Source organism: Hyaena hyaena, unplaced genomic scaffold (genome assembly GCF_003009895.1).
Source record: "Hyaena hyaena isolate Hyena2069 unplaced genomic scaffold, ASM300989v1 scaffold_109, whole genome shotgun sequence".
NCBI lineage: Eukaryota > Metazoa > Chordata > Mammalia > Carnivora > Hyaenidae > Hyaena > Hyaena hyaena.
This window is the reverse complement of record NW_024080740.1, coordinates 3,179,150-3,201,756: the sequence shown is the minus strand read 5'-3', so window position 1 is coordinate 3,201,756 and position 22,607 is coordinate 3,179,150. Positions and strand designations below refer to the sequence as shown.

The 22,607-nt window shown below is 42.1% G+C and overlaps 1 protein-coding gene across 1 annotated transcript in view; it reads left to right on the top strand.

Annotated features, from left to right (window-relative positions):
• COL1A2 (collagen type I alpha 2 chain) overlaps positions 1 to 17,085 on the top strand; it is a 36,158-nt gene extending 19,073 nt beyond the window's left edge. Inside the window, exons 29-52 of the mRNA XM_039236240.1 lie at positions 75 to 128; positions 1,116 to 1,160; positions 2,229 to 2,327; positions 3,740 to 3,847; positions 4,497 to 4,550; positions 5,491 to 5,544; positions 6,249 to 6,302; positions 6,401 to 6,454; positions 6,550 to 6,657; positions 7,038 to 7,091; positions 7,944 to 7,997; positions 8,970 to 9,131; positions 9,836 to 9,943; positions 10,618 to 10,725; positions 11,164 to 11,217; positions 11,305 to 11,412; positions 11,568 to 11,621; positions 12,421 to 12,528; positions 12,987 to 13,040; positions 13,165 to 13,272; positions 13,576 to 13,834; positions 14,235 to 14,419; positions 15,107 to 15,349; positions 16,088 to 17,085. Of these exons, the coding sequence (XP_039092171.1) occupies positions 75 to 128; positions 1,116 to 1,160; positions 2,229 to 2,327; positions 3,740 to 3,847; positions 4,497 to 4,550; positions 5,491 to 5,544; positions 6,249 to 6,302; positions 6,401 to 6,454; positions 6,550 to 6,657; positions 7,038 to 7,091; positions 7,944 to 7,997; positions 8,970 to 9,131; positions 9,836 to 9,943; positions 10,618 to 10,725; positions 11,164 to 11,217; positions 11,305 to 11,412; positions 11,568 to 11,621; positions 12,421 to 12,528; positions 12,987 to 13,040; positions 13,165 to 13,272; positions 13,576 to 13,834; positions 14,235 to 14,419; positions 15,107 to 15,349; positions 16,088 to 16,234 (2,436 nt within the window). The 3' untranslated portion in view covers positions 16,235 to 17,085. The remainder of the gene's footprint in view (positions 1 to 74; positions 129 to 1,115; positions 1,161 to 2,228; positions 2,328 to 3,739; positions 3,848 to 4,496; positions 4,551 to 5,490; positions 5,545 to 6,248; positions 6,303 to 6,400; positions 6,455 to 6,549; positions 6,658 to 7,037; positions 7,092 to 7,943; positions 7,998 to 8,969; positions 9,132 to 9,835; positions 9,944 to 10,617; positions 10,726 to 11,163; positions 11,218 to 11,304; positions 11,413 to 11,567; positions 11,622 to 12,420; positions 12,529 to 12,986; positions 13,041 to 13,164; positions 13,273 to 13,575; positions 13,835 to 14,234; positions 14,420 to 15,106; positions 15,350 to 16,087) is intronic.
• The last annotated feature ends 5,522 nt before the right edge of the window (positions 17,086 to 22,607 follow it).

Here is a 22,607-nt window from a genome sequence, read left to right as displayed (position 1 = left end):
TAGTATCCTGTGAATATAGCCATAAGATTGAGATGTGTGTGTGTGTGTGTGTTTGTTTGTTTGTTTTTATCTAGGGTCTGCCTGGCCCCGCTGGTACAGCTGGTGAAGCTGGCAAACCGGGAGAAAGGGTGAGTAAAACAAGTGCTTAGTAGACTTACCTAAAGCTGGGACATTTTCCCCTTGTAATGCCCTCCTCCAGTGCAATTATAATAGGCAAAAAGGAATTTCTTATTTCATATGCTAATGATAGTGTTCTACCTACCTGGTACTTTGGAGAGAATAAACCAAGTTACTCATTTTTGTTGGGATAACAAATCCTTCGTTTTAAAGACTGAATGAAACACTGCATTATGGAAGTAAAATGTACCAATGAACATTCTATTTAATAGCCTTACTTTTTGTATTGTTCGTGGTAATGTTAACATGCAAATTATTTCCTTTCCCAGAGCGAAAAAGTAAATGCACTGATTTTCCATCAAACTAGACCCTGAAAAATTGCGTTTAATGTTTTTCTTGGCATTCAGACATGACACTGCTAGCCACAATCAGGGCATGAATTCTGAGTCATTTTCTCTGGTAATTGTGATGAATGTGCCTCAATTCAGTTACATTCTGTGGCCGGGTCTCCTTTGTCAACAGTGGGGCACATTAAGGAGACAGCTGGTCAGTAATAAAGGAGATCCACTTGGGTATACAATTAACTAGGCAATGTGCAGAATATGATCATTTCTATTAAGAAAGCAGTCTGTTATATAACTAAAAATAGGCAAGGTCTGATACTGTTCATCATTATTTATCATATTATCAAACGAGATAGTCTGTTTTGTCACTTTTTTAAAGCAATAAACTAAGTAATGGAAAGCTTAAGTTTGCTGATACCCGGTTCTAGCATAGAAATATCTTTGGTATCAGTGAAATTCTCACTTTTTCTACCTGTCCATATACAACAAATTGCTCTTATTTCTAATAGCTCTGTACTTATAACTCAAGGAGGGAGAGCCTGCGTGGCTTTATGTCCCTGATTTGAAACTTGCCTAAATATCATAATCATAAGTGGCGTTCGAGAACATACATACATTTCATGATTTATTTGTTTATTATCATGCTTTGCCTAGGGTCTCCCTGGTGAATTTGGTCTCCCTGGTCCTGCTGGCCCAAGAGTAAGTGTTATTTAATTGAGTTTCATAAACTTCTGGCAGCGTGTTTGTAAAACAAGTAGGGGATTTCGTTTAAAAGCCATTGATGACCTTGAAACAAGTTCCTGACATTCTTCTGTAGTTACACATAATCTGTAGAAAATGTTTGATTTGTACATTAAATCAAACTTCTAAATTTAATTATTCATATTTCCGAGCCAAAACCCACATGGTTATAAGAAACATAAATGAGTTAATATATGCATTATATTTAGTAATGTATGTATACAAGTATGATATATTTATGATAGTGGCTCACCCTGAGCCAAGGAAAAGTAATATCGTACTAAGATTCAAAATCAATTTTTGCAACGTGTGTTGATGCTCTAACTCTGGAGCTGAAACCATGAATCTGCTCTTATAAAAAAAGTAAATAGATTTTGTTTGTCTGTAGTTATGAGAATAACTGGAATGATTAGTTTGCCCAACAGGTATCCTATTATATGATCAGTTACCAAATTTAGTATCATAGAAACATAGTTATGACAAGGGTCTTTGAAACAGGTGCAATGCGGACTGTGTACATGTTAAATATTCTGGGCCATGGAATATCATGTCATGATGATACTTACATGCAACTGGGAGCTATTTAGAATATCTCATCTACACCTAGCATTGCTCTTCACTTAAAATGGCACCGTCTTTGCCAATGAATACCATGCATAACTGATGTCTGTTCTTCCCTCTGGATCTATTGCAAAAAAAGACAAAAGAAGATGACTTCCAAAGGTGGAATATTGTACTCTAGAGGAAAAGCCTTCTGGAGTTGTGGCCCCAGAACGTTAAAGCCAAATGAGACCTTAGAGATGATCTCATCCCATTCATTCATTCTACTACCAAAGAAATTAAGGAAAAAATAATTATAATTTGTTAATGGCAGAACCCGGATTCAAAAGCTAAAAAAGTATGAACTCTGATGTGTAAAATGGTATCTCTGAAAGCGATGAACAGTGTAACACTTCTACTCTGTCTTCTCTTTTTCTTTCTTCCTTCCTTCTTTTTTTTTTTTTTTTTTTTTTTTTTATTTAACAGGGGGAGCGTGGGCCTCCTGGGGAAAGTGGTGCTGCTGGTCCTTCTGGTCCTATTGGAAGCCGAGGTCCTTCTGGACCCCCTGGGCCCGATGGAAACAAGGTAAAATTTTATGTTCCATATTGCCACTTGGGCCCACTATACTCTACAGTAACTAGATCATTTACAATAGTAAATAAATTGTTTTTCAGAGTTTTTATTTCCAATTCTGTGTTGATTTCCATCCCAGTAAATGACAATCTGATTCTGGTGGACCTGAATTATTCCAAAAGAAGGGAAACCCCAGTGTTCCACACACATAAACAAATTAGTATGGGTTTTTACTCTTGTCTCATCACACTGTTGATACTTTGGGTTACTTGGGGATTTTTTTTTTTAAGTTTATTTTAATTTTGAGAGAGAGAGAGAGAGAGAGAACACTTGCAAACCGGAGAGAGAGAATCCTAAGCAGGCTGCATGCTGTCAGTGTAGAGCCCAACGTGGGGCTTGATCTCATGAACTGTGAGATCATGACCTGAGCCCAAATCAAGAATCAGACACTGAACCCACTGAGCTATCCAGGCTCCCCTATACTTTGATTTTAATCTAGAAACATTGTATAATATTGGACACTATTTTTAGAGAATGAAGTTTCACCTTCTTACCATACTTTGCTACTTGAGAGAGTAAAATTTCAAAAGGCAGTCTAAATTTTAATAACAGGAGAGGTAAAAATTAAGTGGACAATATACTCATCCCCAAAGCATAAGCCTGACAACTTGTGTTTCAAAACAGAATCTGTGGTGTAGATTTTAAAATAGATAGAATTACGCATTTCTGAAAAACAGGTTACTTTAACTGCAATACAAAGAAGTAACTCAAATATTACTCCTGCTCCTACCTTTGAGGGGAAAAAATGGAAAGATTAGCTGCAAAAAGCTATTTTTGTATGTGGAAGGATGTTAGAAAAAATTAAAAGGTAAGAGGGAGAGAGGAAATATGAAAGAAAATATGGTTCGGTGAGGTCGTACTTCCAAAGACTTTTATCTTAGAAGTTAGTCAGTCGGTTTGAAGCCTGTGCAATAGTAGGGTTTTTATATAAAGTGGAAGCTACGGTCCCCGCTCTTAAGGAGATTAAAATGTAAACATCTGCCCCGTTGATGAGGTTTCATTCCATATTCGCTGTGTGGGCTACGAGACTTATCCTTGAAAAATGTTCGTGGGCAAACATTTTCCACTCTCTGCATACTATTGTCCTGTCCTCTTCTCCACGCCTCCCTGCCTGAAGACGACTAGGAGCGGATGATGCAAAAATCACAGCCACCCACTCCCACTTCTCTTCTCTTTAGCCACGGTGTCATTAACAGCATCTCCCTCTGTTATGTTCTCCCTCCTTTCAATGGCCCTCCTTTGTGTCTCTAAACAGGAAAGAAAGCTCTCTATTAAATGTTTAAATTGGAATCCCGCAAGAGTTCGAGTCTTCATTTTCTTCTTTTGCCGCTGAAATAATTGATTTCACATGTGTCTGATTCAAGGGTGAACCCGGTGTGCTTGGTGCTCCAGGCACTGCTGGCCCATCTGGTCCCAGCGGACTCCCGGGAGAGAGGGGTGCTGCCGGCATACCTGGAGGCAAGGGAGAAAAGGTACCCTCTCAGTGCTGGGCCTTAAGACATGTTGTTGATGAACTCTAGCAAAGCAGGCTGCACAGGGTTGCCCAGTTTTTCTTACAGTTCTTGGTCGGTGGTCTGGTAGCATTTTGATATCTATCAATACGCATTTCCCTCTGCCACCTAGCACCTACGCATTTCTAAACTCACTAATCTGGCAAAATTCCTTGCTACCATGGAATTTCACGCAAACAGATGGTGTTGAGTAATACATGAGGCTCATTTTAATGCCACTAACAATAATGCCTCATCCTGCCCTAATTAATGGGAAGAAGCTATATTGAACAGCTGTCAACCGTGCTGCCGCATTAGTTATGCCATAAGAGTGATCAGGCGCCGAGGCCCATTGTGATGTTGCCTTAGAATTCCGTCCACATGAATTTGTACCTTGCTTGACTATGCTTCAGGAGGGTGTATGGAAATTAGAGAAGAATATTTAGCCATAATCTGGAGAGGGCCTTGAATTATCCCCTCCTTAATTTTCTTCTAATTCAACATCCTATAGAATGGTAGGGAATAGTAGAGAATCAAGATGTAAGCGATTGAAGGTATAAACGCTTCAGATTAATTCTGACTTGAAAATCTGGTTAGGAAACAGAAAGCTACTCTTGCTTTATACTTTCAGGGTGAACCTGGCCTCAGAGGTGAAATTGGTAGCCCAGGCAGAGATGGTGCCCGTGTGAGTAGAGTTTGTTTGTTTGTTTGTACTTAGATGGTTGTTTTATTTTATTTTATTTTTACATTTCGCTCGATTTGAGGTCAGCAGTTTTCCAAAACAGAACTGACAAAAGGAGAATCCGGGTTTAGTGGAAGAGTATTCCTTTCCTTCCTGGATCTCTGAATAGTTAATATCATTTCACATGTTCCAAAAGAAAGATTCAACAGAACTTATCCCTTTGAAAATCAAAACCCGAAATTCTTACCTTCCTTAGTGTTAACTGTCCACAGTACGAACTATAAACCAAAAGCTCTGGGTTTAACAGAACTTCAAGTGAATGTTCAAATTATTATACGACTGTAGAAAAAAAATGACTCTTACATTTTAAAAACCTCTAAAAAGGTCCCACTTATTCAAATGTATGTCCTAAGAACCTATCACCTGAAAGGCAGCCCCAAGGATTACCTGTTAATGCCATGGCGATGCCAAAGATAATCCTCTAAAGGTAGAATAACCCCACCAGCGCACTGGCAACATGGTTCTTCCAGGCCGTCAGCTACCTCGGTCTTCTCACCTCCCTCAGAGCTGATAACTCATTCTGGCACATGGATAATAGTCCTTTCTCTGAGTCACACAGTCCCAGCGGTCTCAAGCAAGCCTACTCATTTGCTGCTCTCCAGGGAATTTGACAAGAGCGGAGAGTTCAGATCTCCCCAGTTCCTAACTTGCCCTTGACTTACACATTTCTATAACCTTTATCACCGGGGCACTTTCCTCCTGAGGGCCGCTGCTAATAGTTTCGATGAGTAGAACTGAAATGCATCAAAAGCCTTCTCGATGTCCACCCAGAGTGTGCGGTGAAAGCGTTCAGTCACCGTGTAAGCACAGCTAGGGGGTATGGCAAGGGTCACTTTTGAGACTGGAGGTGTTCTTAATAAGACTCATTTCCTGTTGGTACTAGGGTGCTCCTGGTGCCGTAGGTGCCCCCGGTCCTGCTGGAGCCACTGGTGACCGGGTAAGTACGCGTTTTCACGGAGTGGCAACTCTGAGCCAACAGCAGTGTCTAAAATGGCCTGCCTGCCCCAGCCCCAGGGGGCCCCAGCAATTCATTTTTATGACTTGGTATAAAGCCTGCTTATTTAAAAACCTATCTGTTGGGATGGGGCAGCGGGAAACAAATGCTGTGTGTTTAAGTTCTCTTTCCCTTCGTATAGATGTGCTCGCTATCTGATCTAAACTTTAATCCCTATCATTTGTTTCCCGGTTTCCCATTAACAATATCCTAATGCACTGAGCCTTCTCAAAGCCTTCAACTGTAAAAAAAAAAATCAATAAAATACATAGTGTGCCCATTTCACATCGAACAGTCCGCTTAAAATAGACCTTATTTATTGTATTGCACCGATTGCAGCAAATAGATGGGCTCTGTGTCCATCTAAAAATTAAAATGGCCTCCTCCTAGTATTGTGGGCGCTGATTGATAGTGTTTTTGCAAGTGTCTGACCAATACCACTCCAACCCCCAAACTGAATACAACATTAAGCACAGTAAGAATCCCTTTTATTTTACTGTCTGCGATGAGCATCAGTTTTCGCTTCTGATGTCACCGCAGCCCCTGACAAGGGCCCACCGCCTGCCGCTGCCCCTCCCCCCACCTCCTCTTTGATGGTCTATGTGAGGCACAGTAACCAACTCCTCTTCGTTCGGTCCCGCCCGTAGGGTGAAGCCGGTCCCGCCGGTCCCGCCGGTCCCGCCGGTCCTCGTGGTAGTCCCGTAAGTAGAAACCTGGGTCACTTTGGACACTCCTAGCTTCTAAGACAGTGACGAATCTAAGACCGCCACGACAATCTTCCACCCCTTCTCCCACCTAGGGCGAACGTGGGGAGGTTGGTCCCGCCGGCCCCAACGGATTTGCTGGTCCTGCTGTGAGTATCACATAATGAAGGTTAATCGGGAACCATCCCCAGCGGGCAGATCGAGCGTGCCGGATGCCTGAACTCCCACGGTTCCTTTCTAACAGGGTGCTGCTGGTCAACCCGGTGCTAAAGGAGAGAGAGGAACCAAAGGACCCAAGGGTGAAAATGGCCCCGTTGGCCCCACAGGCCCCGTGGGATCCGCTGGCCCATCTGTAAGTTGAATTCATCGGTGGCCCACACAGCCTGTGTGGTTACCCTTGAAATCTTACCATTCAACATACATCAGTCAGGTGCCTACTGTACACCAGGAACGTACTAGATAGAAGGTGATTTTAAAAGTAAGAATTAACATTTGCATCTGCTTTCTGATTTATAGAAGTTTCACGAGTGTTGTCTCACTTTACTTCTTTGGTAACTCCGTGAGGGTGGTAACGCTGAAATAAGGACATTTATCTTATGACACAGATTATCATTTTTAATTTCGGGGTTTGTTTCTGATGGATATGGGAATGATGCCTTTGAAGAAAAAAGCATCATGTAAAGGAACTCTTTTGTGATTTGACCTCATCTGTTTTTTTAAATTTCCATTTAGGGTCCAAATGGTCCCCCTGGTCCTGCTGGAAGCCGTGGTGATGGCGGCCCCCCTGTGAGTATTTATAGTGGATGACGTTTCTTTCTTTAGAATCTATTAAAAGCTTGAAACTTTGGAGATTTCTGGTTAGTGTTGGACTAGAATAAGGAGACTCTTGAGATTCAAGTTAACTTTATCTAGAGAAATTCTGGTATTGAAGTGATAGTCAGGCCATGGGAGATTAATTTAATCCCACCTAAAGCTCAGTGCAGTGTATGTTGCTACCACTCACCTGAGGCAAAACCCAAAGTTATCACCAGGTTGTTAACTGGTAAAATTGTGAGATGGGTAAAAATATTTCTCTTTATCCTTTTGCCCATGCCCCCCTTCTTCTGCCTGGCCACGCACTCTCTCTTGGCGCCCAGTGCTGTTACGCAGACTCCTTAAAGACCCAGACTTCCCAAGGAAAGAACTGCACTCACTCCTTCTTGCTCTCGCCAGACAACAATTAATACTTGTGGTCTTTTGTTGTACCTTCCTGTGTAAGCAAAATTACTTATCCAGCGTCCACTTCTTTAGCACCCAGCCAGGTGGTTAAGATCATTATTAATGTATACACATCAGTGTGTGATAATGGCCTGGTGTCTTCTTGTTCTGACAATCATCAGGTTGCGCTTCAAAAAGGGCCATCAGAGCCTTAGTGCCAACTCTGAGGGTTGCAATGGGGCACCTTGGTCAGAAAGCTGTGTAGAGATGGAAGGTCTTCGGGGTCCTTGTTAAAGAATACTCTGTGTGAGGCTGCCACCACCTGCTCCTTGGGCCATCCTTGGTCACGTGTTTTGAGGATTTGCCAGAGGAGAAATGTCCATCTCCCCCAAATCCCTAAAGCTGGTATTGACTGTGGAATCTCCTGTGCTTGGTTCTTAGGGTGCTACTGGCTTTCCTGGCGCTGCTGGACGGACTGGTCCTCCTGGGCCCTCTGTAAGTAAATCGCTTCAAACTATGTCATTGACTCTAGCCAAACGACCTTGCCTCTAGTAGGAAACTGGTAAGAAACTCTCTAGAAACACGCTACTGATATTTTGCTATTACTTTCCTGGCCTGAAATCAGTTTTCCTGAACCATGAAGGCAAAATCATCACAAATTATGTTTCATAGTATCAGCTTAAGAGGCTTTTATTCATGTGTACACAAGTCCCTTCTTAGGGACATGGTCTCTTCGTTAAAAAAAAAAAAAAACAGAACAGTTTTAGTCACATATCAGATATTTCTATATCTAATTACCCTTTATGGCCAACATTCTTCCTCCGTTGTTAAGGTATAATTGTTCCTGAATCTAAAGGTGGTTTGGCCTCTAATTTAATTCTGATTCAGACTCTCCTGTCAGGACTCAAGAGAATTTAATTAATTACCAAGGATTAAGTCTTCCGGTTAAGGTTTCAGGGGAAAAAAATCGCCAAGATGTTGATTTCTTGGAATCCTTTTAAGGTCCATAACAGAAAAATCTTCATTCCCTGTAGGCATTTAATTAAACCTAGTTGAGAGCATATGTGATTCCTCAATTATGAACAAAATGCCAGTATTGGCTTTCTTCAAAAGGAAATGAGCAGAACCCTCCAAAGCCCAAAGTCCCATTCATTGACAGCTAATTCTTCTGACCCTACCTCGTTCTGATGCCAGTATGCCAGGTTCCCAGTAGCACAGCATTACCTTTCCTCGCAGGCATTTGCCATAGCCTCTGCCTCCGTTATTTACTTTGCCGTGACCTCAGGGGAAAGGGGATGGGAGCTGCTTCTCTCCACAAGAAAGGCTGTTACAGACCCTAAACATGTGCCCCGAATGGTCAGGGTTATCATTCTGTTGCTTCACATCTTAATACCTGGAACGTCAACTGCTCTCTCCCAGGTCTATGATGATTAACCGGGAATAAAAGACCTTGCCATTTGCTCACAGGGTATCACTGGGCCTCCTGGTCCCCCTGGTGCTGCTGGTAAAGAAGGACTTCGTGGACCTCGGGGTGACCAAGGTCCAGTTGGCCGAACGGGAGAAACAGGTGCATCTGGTCCCCCTGGCTTTGCTGGAGAGAAGGGTCCCTCTGGAGAGCCTGGTACCGCTGTAAGTGATTTCAAGCTCCTCTTTCTTAATACCTTGTGTTGAATTAAAATAAAGCCTCACGCAGATCTTCAAGTGGCATATATTTGTTGATGAGTGTTGCAGGCTTTTAAGTAGAGCTCAGCTGAGCCAGGAAATCTGTCCAACAGATACTGAGGTGTCATAGCGTCCGTAGTTGCTCAGAAGGCACGAGATGGGGTGACAATAAATGAGGGAACTCATTCTTGTATCAAAGCGGCACCTTACTGGTACTGAGATTAGAACGGAGTCCCATTGCCGTGGTCATCCTATTGTAAATGAATCAAATCTCAGCAAGCTACCAATTCCTTGAACATGCATTGTCCAGTATTATTGTTACACTGAAATGTGCCTTTATTAGACCTGGTTCAGTGAGAGGCCAGGTCAAAATTTACGTCTTGGCGTAGATTCCATAAAAACTCTATTTCGCTACCCCAGATGGCTTCAGTAATCTCAACCACATATTCTTTAATGTTGTTCCATTGGTGTCAGGGAGGAACCAGGTACAAAGCAGTGTACTCATGAAACTCATTGTCTTCACTAGAGAAAAGATATCCAAGGATACGTCCTACTAATGGAAGGTCACTAGCTTTTTTCTAAACTGAGGATAGCTCATTCTCACAATCCTCCAGCCAACCCGTATTGTCACCTACGGGCTTATTAGTAATAGGATTTTTCCTCTTGTTCAGGGACCTCCGGGCACCCCCGGTCCTCAGGGTCTTCTTGGTGCTCCTGGTATTCTGGGTCTCCCGGGCTCTAGAGGTGAACGTGGTCTACCAGGTGTTTCTGGATCTGTGGTAAGTGTTTGACACCATTCTCATTCTCATTAACATAATAAAAGATTTTAAAAGCTGCCACTTCAGATGTGACAGATTGATCACTGAATAACTCCACTTAAGATTTTTTATTCATGGCATTTTCTTTATACAGATCACATGTCACTTATCTAAGAAGCTTTAATACCACCTTACTTAGACACACGCTATAAAGATACAGCTTAATATTATGCAGAATGATTTTTGTTCTTTTTACATGCTTAAGAACTATATAAGCTCTAATTGCATTTACTCCTCTGCAGTGTGAAATGCTGGCATCATTTATCCCGCTGGAAGAATGAAGCTCTGAAAGTTCTGAATCATTCCATTAAATCTTATACATGACAGCAGCTAGGGCTCAGCTCATCTCCATAAACCCTCTCAACTTTATGAATTCATTTCATTTGGGATATTGGCTGTAACTAGGCTCACCTGTCCAGAGCAACAGGCCCAAACGAAACAAAGCTGACCATCTGAGTGTCTAGGATGAGGGCGAGGATAACGCTCATGACACTCCTTACCTTTTTTGTGACCCATTCACTTTCACTGTACCTTCTCCTTGCACACTGGTGTCTCCTAGCTGGGGTTCTTTTGGAAGGGGGAGATCTGCACTCAGCCCGCCAAGAGAAATGTTGTTTTGTGTTCTCTGCATCCAGGGTGAGCCCGGACCTCTCGGCCTCGCTGGTCCCCCTGGGGCTCGTGGTGGTCCTGGTGCTGTGGGTGCACCTGGAGTCAATGGTGCTCCTGGTGAAGCTGGTCGGGATGTGAGTATGACACTTGGTTTGTCATCCTAGACACTACACACTAAGCACACAAATATAGCTAGAAAACCCAGTTGTATTTCATCACGTGCAACATCATATCCTGAGCTGCGTTCCTCTTCTTCCAAGTTTCGGAAGATGGTCTGTTTCTCCATTGAATCAACATGTACTGACCACTTCTGGTACTGAAAATGGGCAACATTACTTGCACTGGGGGATGGACGGGTCTTTAAATAGCATGCTTCAGAGGGGGCCGAAATAGCCAGAACACCTCTTAAAAAAAAAACTAGGTTGCCAAGTTCTTGCTCCTGTCTTTTAACCGTCTATAACGTGGGATCACTAGTGAGCACTGGGAGTGATGAAGACAGAGGAGCTGAACTATAGGGGCCGGTGGGTTAAAGAGCCTCACTAAGTGCCTGCACTGGTGTGGTGTCTTCACAGGGCAACCCTGGGAACGATGGTCCCCCAGGCCGCGACGGTCAACCTGGACACAAGGTCAGTACACCTCTTTGTCTCTCTCCAGTTGACAAGTGGCTAAAACACAGGCCACTCTGATGCTGAACTTTCCTTTGCCTTTGGTAGGGAGAACGCGGTTACCCTGGCAACATCGGTCCGGTTGGTGCTGTGGGTGCACCCGGTCCTCACGGGCCCGTGGGTCCCGCTGGCAAACATGGAAACCGTGGTGAACCTGTAAGTCTGTAAATGCCGGTCCCTTTGTGCTGTCATCTCTGTAGGCTTCCCTTCTGACCCCCCACCCCCGCCCCCGCCTTGAGAACTGTGCTGGCTCGGGGAGGACGGTCTTGGGCTTGGCTGAGGAGTTAATGTTTTTCTTTTCCAACTCACAGGGTCCTGCTGGTGTTGTGGGTCCCGTTGGTGCTATCGGTCCCAGAGGCCCTAGTGTACGTACGCGGGGATGATTTCTCTACAAATTAACACTTAAGGAGACTCAGTCCACACTGTCCGCGAGGAAAAGAAATAATATACGGGCTAGACTTCATATGTTTGAAAAAATGTAGTCCATGTTGAGAATTGCTACAAATAGCTTCCAGGTCTCTTCTACTTCAAATCCCTTCTGCTTGTTTGTTTTATTTTTTTTATTTATTTATTTATTTTTTTTTTTACAAATAGTTTATTGTCAAATTAGTTTCTACATAACACTCAGTGCTCATCCCCAAAGTGCCCTCCTTCATGCCCATCCCCCCCTCCCCCCCACATCCATCAGTCCTCAGTTTTTGTCAGCATTCAAGAGTCTCTCATGGTTTGCCTCTCTCCCTTTCCCCCACCATTTCCGCCCTTCTTCTCCCCCTTGGTCCTCCGTCAAGTTCCTCCTAATCCTCCTATACGTGCAAACATACAGTATTTGTCCTTCTCTGCCTGACTTATTTCGCTCAGCATAACACCCTCAAGGTCCATCCATGTTGCTACACATGGCCAGATTTCATTGTTTCTCATTGCCATGTAGTATTCCATGGTATAGATAAACCTGCTTGTTTGTTTTAAATAATTACAAAAATCTAGCCCCTTTACCGGAAGCTCAGCTGAAGCAGATTAAGGGAATAGATAGGAGTAACACCCACACGGCTGGTAAGCCTTTGCAGGTCCGGGGTTGCTTCGTGAACAGATTAAGCGATATTTGTAGGGACGTGAGGGTTATTTTCTAAAGAAGCTAAATGTCCTGTCTGCCCTTTTTCTTTACAGGGCCCACAAGGTATCCGAGGTGATAAGGGAGAGCCTGGTGACAAGGGGCCCAGAGGTCTTCCTGGCTTAAAGGGACACAATGGACTGCAAGGTCTTCCTGGTCTTGCTGTAAGTAAGATGTGGACGTCACACATGTAGACAGATCTTCAGAGAGCTTCCTCAAATTTTCACTGCTATTGTTCTAAAATGCCCCACATCATATTCATTTCCCATTCTCTGGCTGACTCCATCTCACAGAGATAATGCCATTTCATCCCAACACAAAAAGGTGAGGGTTAAGGGAGATTGAAATATACATATATTAAAATCTCCTGGCAACAATGTCCTTCAACCCCACTTAAAATAAATATAATTAGAGGAATGACTAATATTGCACTGCTGAAATAGCTTGCAGAAAAAAATATAATTGAATATAATAGACATAATGGGAGAAAAGAGCCCCATTTTACATTTTCAATTTTCTCAATCCAGGGTCCATTGAAACTAAAGTTTTCCATTCAATTTAAAAAAAACCTATTTGTCGACACGTGTTCTGAAAGTGTGATTTTCCTGTTCTCTCTTTAAAGGGCCAACATGGCGATCAAGGTTCTCCTGGCTCTGTGGGTCCCGCTGGTCCTAGGGTAAGTCAATCTAAGAGACATTTATCTCCGAAATAGAGTCCGTGGCAGGCAGTGAGCTCCAGGCCTCTGTTTCCTTGTGGGGTTTTTCACTGACTCACTCAGACCCTGTGTTCTTCCTCCTCAGGGCCCTGCTGGTCCTTCTGGCCCCGTCGGCAAAGACGGTCGCACTGGACACCCTGGTTCAGTCGGACCTGCTGGTGTCCGTGGCTCTCAGGGTAGCCAAGGTCCTGCTGTAAGTATCATTTTGGGAAATGCATCACAGACCCAAGTGAACCAAGATGGTTCTGACAACATATTAAAGTTGTCCCCCGCTGCCATTTGTTAGTTCTAAAATGTGTAAAAAGTATCTGTGTGTGATGAGTCGTCCATGCCTGCAAGTATGCCTGAGAACAGGTTGTTTATTTACATGGACTTGGTTCTTTTTTACTCATTAGAACATGCCCGTGTGTGATGCTCAACTGAAAATCTGCTGTCACTGATGTCTCTCACTGTGACCAAATACTAACCCTCCACTTTCTCACTTCCATCTTTGCAGGGCCCTCCCGGCCCCCCTGGCCCCCCTGGCCCCCCTGGCCCAAGCGGTGGCAGTTATGACTTTGGTTATGAAGGGGACTTCTACAGGGCTGACCAGCCTCGCTCACCACCTTCTCTCAGACCCAAGGATTATGAAGTTGATGCTACTCTGAAATCTCTCAACAACCAGATTGAGACCCTTCTTACTCCTGAAGGCTCTAGGAAGAACCCAGCTCGCACATGCCGTGACTTGAGACTCAGCCACCCCGAGTGGAGCAGTGGTAGGTCAAGATATCCAGGCCAGAATGGCCCTTCTCACAAGCTAGGCTCTGCAAAGTCAGTTCCTACTGACATTTAGAATGAGAAGGTTGAGGGTAAAAATTGCATTATGTGGAATCATGCCTAATTGGAAGCATCTTCTTCTTCTTCCAACTAGCACCCAGTCTCAGGCTTCTATTAATATATATTTTTGCACTTTTCATATACTCTGGTTTGATGCTTCATGGAGGAGAGGGGAGAAGGAACTGTCTAATCTGGAAAATAGCCAGCCTCTTCCTGTTAAATGTAGGGTAGACAATGTTACTTACAAGAATCAAAATCTTGGTCTTAGAGTTTATTAGAGCCTCTGCTCCACTCAGTAAGAGGTTTCATGAGCTTTTTTTTTTTTTTTTTTTTTAAAAGGGTACTACTGGATTGACCCCAACCAAGGATGCACTATGGATGCTATCAAAGTATACTGTGATTTCTCTACTGGCGAAACCTGTATCCGGGCTCAACCTGAAAACATCCTAGCCAAGAACTGGTACAGAAATTCCAAGGTCAAGAAGCATGTCTGGTTAGGAGAAACTATCAATGGTGGTACCCAGGTGAGGGATCCTACAAACATTCCTTCTCCTACTAAATAATATTGCTAAGATTGTTTGCTTTGTAATGATCTACATTTTAGTCCCTTGCCCAAATGGGTTTATTAAAAGAACCTGCTCTTTTCTTGGATTCCAGTCCTATCCTGGGATTGCATGTTAAAGATGGATTGTTTGACCATACCCATACAATTTAAAGTTATTTTTCAAATTTGACTCAACTGATAATCACTGGAGAAACTAATGCCATTTAGTGTGAAGAAGTACTGGCCTGCATATATCCCCATGTCCATGCATGTATATTTTCAGAACATGTGCTTTTCTGAATTTTTAATCAAATCCTTTCACTAAGTTTATTGCACGCCTACTGGTGGGGATTACAGAAAAAGAAAGAGGTGTGAATCTCTGTCTCCTTATTTTCTTATTCTAAAGAAGATACATACCCATTAAAAATACCTTATCTAAAACAGGTACCTTTATGAGATCATCTTGCCTCAGCCTGGTAGTTCCTTTGTCCCTTTTAGGTAACTAATATTTCAAAGACCAGTGAATTGAGTTTCCTTTAAAAATACCTTTTTCCCAAGGTCAGATCTGAATCTGTTATTCCCCCCTATACCAGACATTTTTTTTTTTTGACTCTCAGTACCTGAGTCCATCTCCACTTAACTAGAATTTCTATCTTATTCTGTGTAGTTTGAATATAATGTTGAAGGAGTAACCACCAAGGAAATGGCTACTCAACTTGCCTTCATGCGCCTGCTGGCCAACCACGCCTCTCAAAACATCACCTACCACTGCAAGAACAGCATCGCATACATGGATGAAGAGACTGGCAACCTGAAAAAGGCTGTCATCCTGCAAGGCTCCAACGATGTTGAACTTGTTGCCGAGGGCAACAGCAGGTTCACTTACAACGTTCTTGCAGATGGCTGCTCTGTAAGTAATAGTGAAATATGGGAATAGCACTTATTTGGGTAGTGAATTTGGTGGGGGAATGGGGATGGAGTTCTAGCTTAGACCGTAAATGAATGAATAAGACCATAAGCAGATGAATAATCGACCTAACTTATATAACCTATTTTCATAACTGTATCTATTTAAATTCAGAGTGTTCTTACCAGACCTTGCCTTCTGAAATTCTCTGCAACTCTAAAATATATACAATGTTCATGCATTTGCTGTTTTTCTTTAAACGTGAGTTTTTTAAATGATGATGTCTGCCCACAACTTAAAATTACTTGAGGTTAAAAGGTCCCAAGCTATCACTTATGGTTACATAGATCTTATTTTACTGATTAGTGTGGCCTGCATGCAATTTTTCTCTACAATATGCTATACATTGCAGAAAAATTAAAATTTACTTGCAGCAGCCAGCATACCTACCCAGCTCTCCCTTACTCCCCACACACACCCCAAAAATGATAATGTAGCAGTAAGCCATGTGGAATATGTATTGAAATTTTCTTAAAAAAAATTAGACTGGTAGGAAACTGCTCTCCCTAAGGACACCCCTGATACTTCTGCTTCAAAGATGAACATGTTGATCTTGGGAAGACTTCTTCAGAATGAACAAGCCCAAAAGTGATTCTTAAAGATCTAAGGTTCTGACAGATACTAGACTTAGAAATAGTGCTGCTTTTCATATATGTGTTTTTTTTTTCCTTTTTTAAACAGAAAAAGACAAATGAATGGAGAAAGACAATCATTGAATACAAAACGAATAAGCCATCCCGCCTACCCATCCTTGATATTGCACCTTTGGACATCGGTGGTGCTGACCAAGAAATCAGGGTGGACGTTGGCCCAGTCTGTTTCAAATAAATGAACTCAACCTAAATTAAAAAGAAAACAAAAGAAGTCTGAAAAAACTTTCTCTCTTTGCCATTTCTCTTTCTTCTTTTTAAACTGAGAGCTGAGTCCTTCCATTTCATCTCCCCTGCGCATCTATTTGCTTAAATTGTGGGCAAAAGAGAAGAAGGAGGATTGATCAGAGCATAGTGCAATACGATTTCATTCGTTTCCCCCCCCCCCCAAGATTTGGAATTTTTTTCAACACTCTTACATCTGTTGTGGAAAATGTCAACCTTTGTAAGAAAACCAAAATAAAAATTGAAAAATAAAATAAAAAACATGAACAATTTGCACCACTTGTGGCTTTTGAGTATCTTCCACAGAGGGAAGTTTAAAACCCAAACTTCCAAAGGTTTAAAAACTACCTCAAAACACTTTCCTGTGAGTGTGATCCACACCATTAGGTGCTGACCTAGATGGAGATGAGCTGAGGTACTTGTTTTGTTCTCTTCCAAATACAAAGGTGCTAACAGTATTTCAGATACTTGAAGAATGTTGATGGTGCTAGAGGAATCTGAGAAGACAGACTCCTCTGTAATGAGTTGCGTTGTGTATTCTTTCTTCATTTGATTTGCATCAGTATTTTACATCTTCTTCCCAAATAAAAGTGTGCAGATCGCTTGCCCAACCTTGTCCTCTTCCTTAAATTCAGCAATTTGTTCTTTGCCAGTCTCATTTTCATCCTCTCCCATGGTACCAAAAAGAAGCCTTGTTTCTCAGACAAGCAGAAAAATTAAATTGTACCTATTTTGTATATGTGAGATGTTTAAATAAATTGTGACAAAAATGAAATAAAGCATGTTTGGTTTTCCAAAAGAAAATGCTGAGTAGAATTCCTTGCTTCGGTGCTCTTGGCAATATAAATATGGATTATAGCCTCTCTACCAGCCGTTAGACTGTTTCTCATTAGATAGAAACTATGCAAAAGAAAGGCAGTCTGGTATAACAGAAAGAGCAGAGAACAAGGACCCAGGAGATCTGAGCCCTAATTCTGACTCTGCTGCTTGTGGTCAAAGGACCTTGAGTGTTTCCCCTTCCTGCCTCTCAACTTCCATATCTCTAATACGGGAAGATTACTTCTCTGCACTATAAACATTTGCCCTGCTCAAAATGCATAATGCTTGAGCAAATGGTATTGTAGACCTAAGTTTACTCTAAGCAGAGATCCACAGAACCTTCTGGTTTATTATCTATTAAGCACTTTGAAACAGTGGCTGAAAGTTGGTCTATGCACAATTAATACTATTAACTAAAACAGTTTCAAATATTCAGTAAAAATGCCATACACTTAAATCTGATGCAACTGAGTACAATGCCTGTGAGGAGGTAATGTGTGTGCTGTCAATCAGCATAGACAGTTGTGGATAATAGTACCATGAACACCTACCTGCCAAATCAAGTTCATTTTCCTCCCCTGCACCTTTCAATGACATCTTTAATACACTTAAACATAGTAATGTGTCAAGTAAAATGTTAAGATTCATTTAGAGCTTATTTCCTGTTGCAGAACATAATTGTGATTATAATATTTGCCTCCCGAAATAAGTCATCTCAAGATTCAATTAGTTTTAAAAGCAAAAGACTGAACATGATGAAAATCTAACACCAAGTCTAAAAAGTTAGCAAAGTCTATTAACCAAATGGTAACTTCAAATTATGGTCCTTCCCACCACCGGAATCTGAACATAGGGATGCTTATTAAAATGCAGATTCCCAGTCCTCAGCCACCAAATTCAGATTTAGTGGGGAATCAGTATTCTTAAGCACCCTGCCAACTTCTGATGTACATCCATTGGGAAGCCACTGTACACGGTGATTTCCACAACGCTTTGTAGCTCTAACATTTTGTATCTGCCAAGAATGAACCAATATACCTGGCCAAATGATACAAAGAAAACCAAACCCCTGTAAATGAGAATATGAGTGCTCCCTACAAATTAGTCATTAAAATGGCCAGGACAAGCTTACATGATAACCAGTTAGAAATCCCTGGATTTCTCCAACATGCTATGCCCTCAGGTTCACAATCCAAGAAAGTTAGCATCAAGGGTGAAAGTGAAAAAGGAAAAAAACATTTCTTGAGTACCAGCTATGAGCCAAACACTACGTTGGATGATAATAATAATAAGCTCTTTGTCAAACTGAATCCAAATAGGCAGATTTCTGAAGCCAAAAGTCATTAATAATCATTTAGCCATCAGTGTGGGACTACAGAAAAATTGTTTAATAAATAACGATGTATCTGATAAATAACAATGAGGAAATAAATGATGGTATATCCAATAAATACTCATGAGGAATGAATAATGGTATATCTAATGCACAGCAATGGGAAAATAGTGAAATAAGTGTTGCTATCCCAAAAACATTTTATGAGGATAATTAAACAACAAAAAATACTTAGAACAGAATATTACAATCTCTAAAATACCATTTTCAAGTACAATGTCATTAGAAATATATCAAACATGCATGTAAAAATGCTAGGAGTAGGCACATTCAAGGAGTAATGATAGGAATGACTTTTATGGCTAAATTTTCCAAATTTGCTGTAATGTAGTTATATCACCTTTATTATTTACAACAAAGTTAGCCTTAAAATATTATGAAAAGAAGTAAGCAGCCAACAAGTGAAAACAATCCTGGCTGAGAAGTGGCCATCCCCAGGGAAAGAGTGGTCAACCTCCCGCCCATTTATCTTCTGAGAAAGAAGAAAACCCTAACCTAAGAGTCATCACTCACTGTGACCCGGCCACACTGGGGGGCATCAGAGATGGGCACACGAGGCCATACATACCAGGCAGCAGCATCCTGAGGGATTTCGCGGTTCGGTTGCAGAGAGAGAATAAAATAATGTGTGAACACAATTTTAAACTAAGTGCCCTGTGAGGATAGTGGAAGACACTCTTAATTAATGAGAGGGAATCTCAGAAAATTAACCTTAGCTTCATGCAGTAACGGTGACATTTGGGTTGAGCTGGCCAGCTTTTGCCGGAGATCTAATTTCAAACCCTCTGTCTGGCCAGAGGCTTCTTCTCTGGAAGCCACGTATTAGAACAGTCTGGTACTTACCAAGCAGGAGGTCCACTGTGAGTGTTCCCAGGGCCTGGGCAGAGCACTGAAGGCTTGACTCTGGCATACCAGCCCCCTCTTTAGAGACTAATCGCCAGGCCCAAGCGACCCTCCTCATAACGTTTCCTGACCCTTGGTCTGATGAAGGTCAGCCGCCTCTAACTTGTGCCAGTCTGAGAGGGAAGAAGATTGCCTATGAGAGAAGGAAGGAGCAGGTAGCCAAGACTGGGGGACAAGACATTAATCAAGTCTGGTAAAAAGGGTCATTTAAAATTCTAAAATCAATACAGCTAATGCGCTGGCAAAGAGCAAGGACACCTGACCAATGCAGAACACATTTATTATCTTTAATGCCAAAATACTTTTTTCTGCTATTCCACTTAATATCACTGAAAAAGAAGTTCAGAAATTGGATTATATATAAGAAAAGTTGGAAATGTCATCTTGGGTCAGAACAACAATCCATCTAGATGAGTACTTTGCCTTTGACAGTGGCACCAAGGGAAATTTGGGAGAAAGAGTGGTTGGCACTTCCTGAGAAACCAGCCTCAAAACTCCCATTTAATAACCCCTTGTAAATCTTTTTTTGTACATAGATGAATCTAAACCCTTCCAGAGCCCTCTATCTGTTTTTGAAATATGTTGGTATTACTATACCAACAGGAGAGAGCTAATGCTGAATTGTCAGCTTGGCTTCCTGGCCCTCTGATCAAGTAGCTAAAATATGCTTTCTATCCCTTTGCCTGGATCAGCCAGGGATTCAACTACTACTCACTGTCCACAGGGAGCACCAGTAACTGCTGCAACGGGGCCATCGACAGCCCATAATGATTGACTTATCTCTGCAGTTCGGTGAAATGAGCACATAATTGGTGGCCAGCAGCCAAGGTTATGTGCGCCAGCTCCACCAGTGACTAGTCAAGGGCACCTGGGAACGTCTCTCAAGTTCTCTGAGAATCTGGTTAACACACTTGCTCTCAGAGATTTCCATTAGCATGCCCGCTCTGCCTCTCTCACAGGACCACCGGGAGGACCAAATAGAACATGGCATACATGTGTGCACTCTGTGAAGTGTGGTCAAATGCTACCAATCATCATTAGGTCCGAAGTTTCCAGGCACTGGTGGTCATCTCTTGAGTTAATCTCCTATCGCTGGCCCTCCAAGGTAGGGAGTAGGGAGAAGAGAGCCCAGAATTTAAATTTAATAAGCACCACCCTTCAAACTGATAACCTATCCCATTTGAGCCATGCTTCCCCATCAGTAAAAAATGTGAGCCCTTAACAGCTAATTTTGTTAATCTATTTATATATAGATGTTATACATGTACTATATACTATGGGACTAATACATGATGTGCAATGGAAAACCTACATGGGAAGAAAACTGTAAAGAGAGAAAATAAATACAAATAGAAAATTCCATACTCCAGTGGATCATTTCACACACACCCTAGAGTGTGTGCACATTCCCACCCCCTACCGTGAAGACTATGGCCCTCAACAAGGATTCATGATGGGCTTCGGGGGAGGGCAGAACATCATGGGACTCCTGAAATAGGGTGCCAAATGTTGTGGGTATGTGCATTTTTCTTGGAATAGAAGCCACAACTTTCTTCAGATACCTTAACGGGTCTATGACTAAGAAGTAGTTATGAACTACTGCACAAAAGCAGTATTATTTATCCATTAAACCCTGGGCTTTTCTGAACTTGACTTTCTTATCTCATCTCGGGTCTCATACTCAGAGCATGCCGCTTCTCCTGTCCTAAGACCTGAGAGAACCAACCAGCACCAACCCACATGAAAATAGGAACATTTCGCTCTTCCACCTTCCCTGCTGTGGACCCTCTTTCCTGAGCTTGAACAGGACCTGGCAGATGTGCTCTGACCCAGAGTTGGACTTTACAACATCAAAGTACACCCATCCACACAACCTTTTCAATTAAGAATAAACATATTTGATAATGGAGATTGATTAAGGAGTTATTTTTAGGTAAAATATGCGTAAATTAGTTGTATTTACTTTTCAAAACAGAAGCTTTAACCTAAAAGAGATTGCAGTCCCTGGTTCTATAGAAAAAAGACTATAAGGACAATGATTGGAACGTGTTCTTCAGAGATCCTTAAGTCATCCCAGAACCAAATGTCTCCTCTTCATCTGGCTCTTCTCAAACAGAGCTATTATTCTGAACCCAACCTATAAGAATAATTTTGGCCAGAACTAACAAGCCTATGGATTCTAGAAAGGTATCCTTAAAATTGCAATTCACTACATATTTAAAGAAATTCACAAACACAAAATGCCAATAAAGTGAATTTTTTTTCTAGGACAACTTTGGTCTTGGTGCCCAGTGACTTAATTAGCCATCAACAGCATGAAGAAAAAAAAGCCAGAAACAATTTTTTAATGGAATCTATGAATCCCAGGCAGAATAAGAACACCTACTCATAAACCACTGTGCTGAGTAGATGGCCTTTCTCTCCCCACGGGAGGTCACTTCGAGTTCACTGCTCCCCCTGCTGACTGGATAATAGAACACCCCAGTCTTTTAACACGGCCACATGCACACCATCAGAGAATGAAAACTCAAATTTTGGAGGAGAAAAATAGAACAGTCTCCTGTGCTTATTTCCTGTCTGCCCCAGACACAGGGCCCTCTCTCCAGCTTCCACGCTGCCTACCTCCATGTCCTCAATGCTCCCTTTTTTTTCTTACCCACCTTAATCTATCCTTCATATCTCTCCCATGGAGCTGGTAAGTGGAAGTCACAAGGAGGCAAACATAAGCTTAAAAGGAGAATGGCCTTTTGGAGTGAGTAGAGCTGTCCAATGCTACAAATGTTACCCCAAAATGCACTAAAAAAACCCTTCAGGATTTAAGCAAGGGGTTGGGGGATTATGTAGATCAGAAATAAGAGGATGTGATAGAAGAACAGGGGCTTGGAAAGCAGATATCTGGATATGAACCCAGTCTCCACCATTTCCTCATCTGTAAGATGGGGATAGTGATGAACTGCCCACCAGACTGTTAGGATCAGAAACAGGGATGCATAGCAGTTTGTAAGGCTGATGGGCAGTAAGCAGGCAAAACCACTGCTAGCATCGTCCCCACAAAGGTGGGTCTTCCCTAAAGCCTGTAACCCCATCCTCACCATTCCAGGGTCACTAGCTTCTCTAACAAGAGTGGCTTAAAATGATAGCACATCTACAATGCAATTACACTTTACTTTCTCCTACAAATGGATTCCAGCAAACTTCCAAACTCTCACAA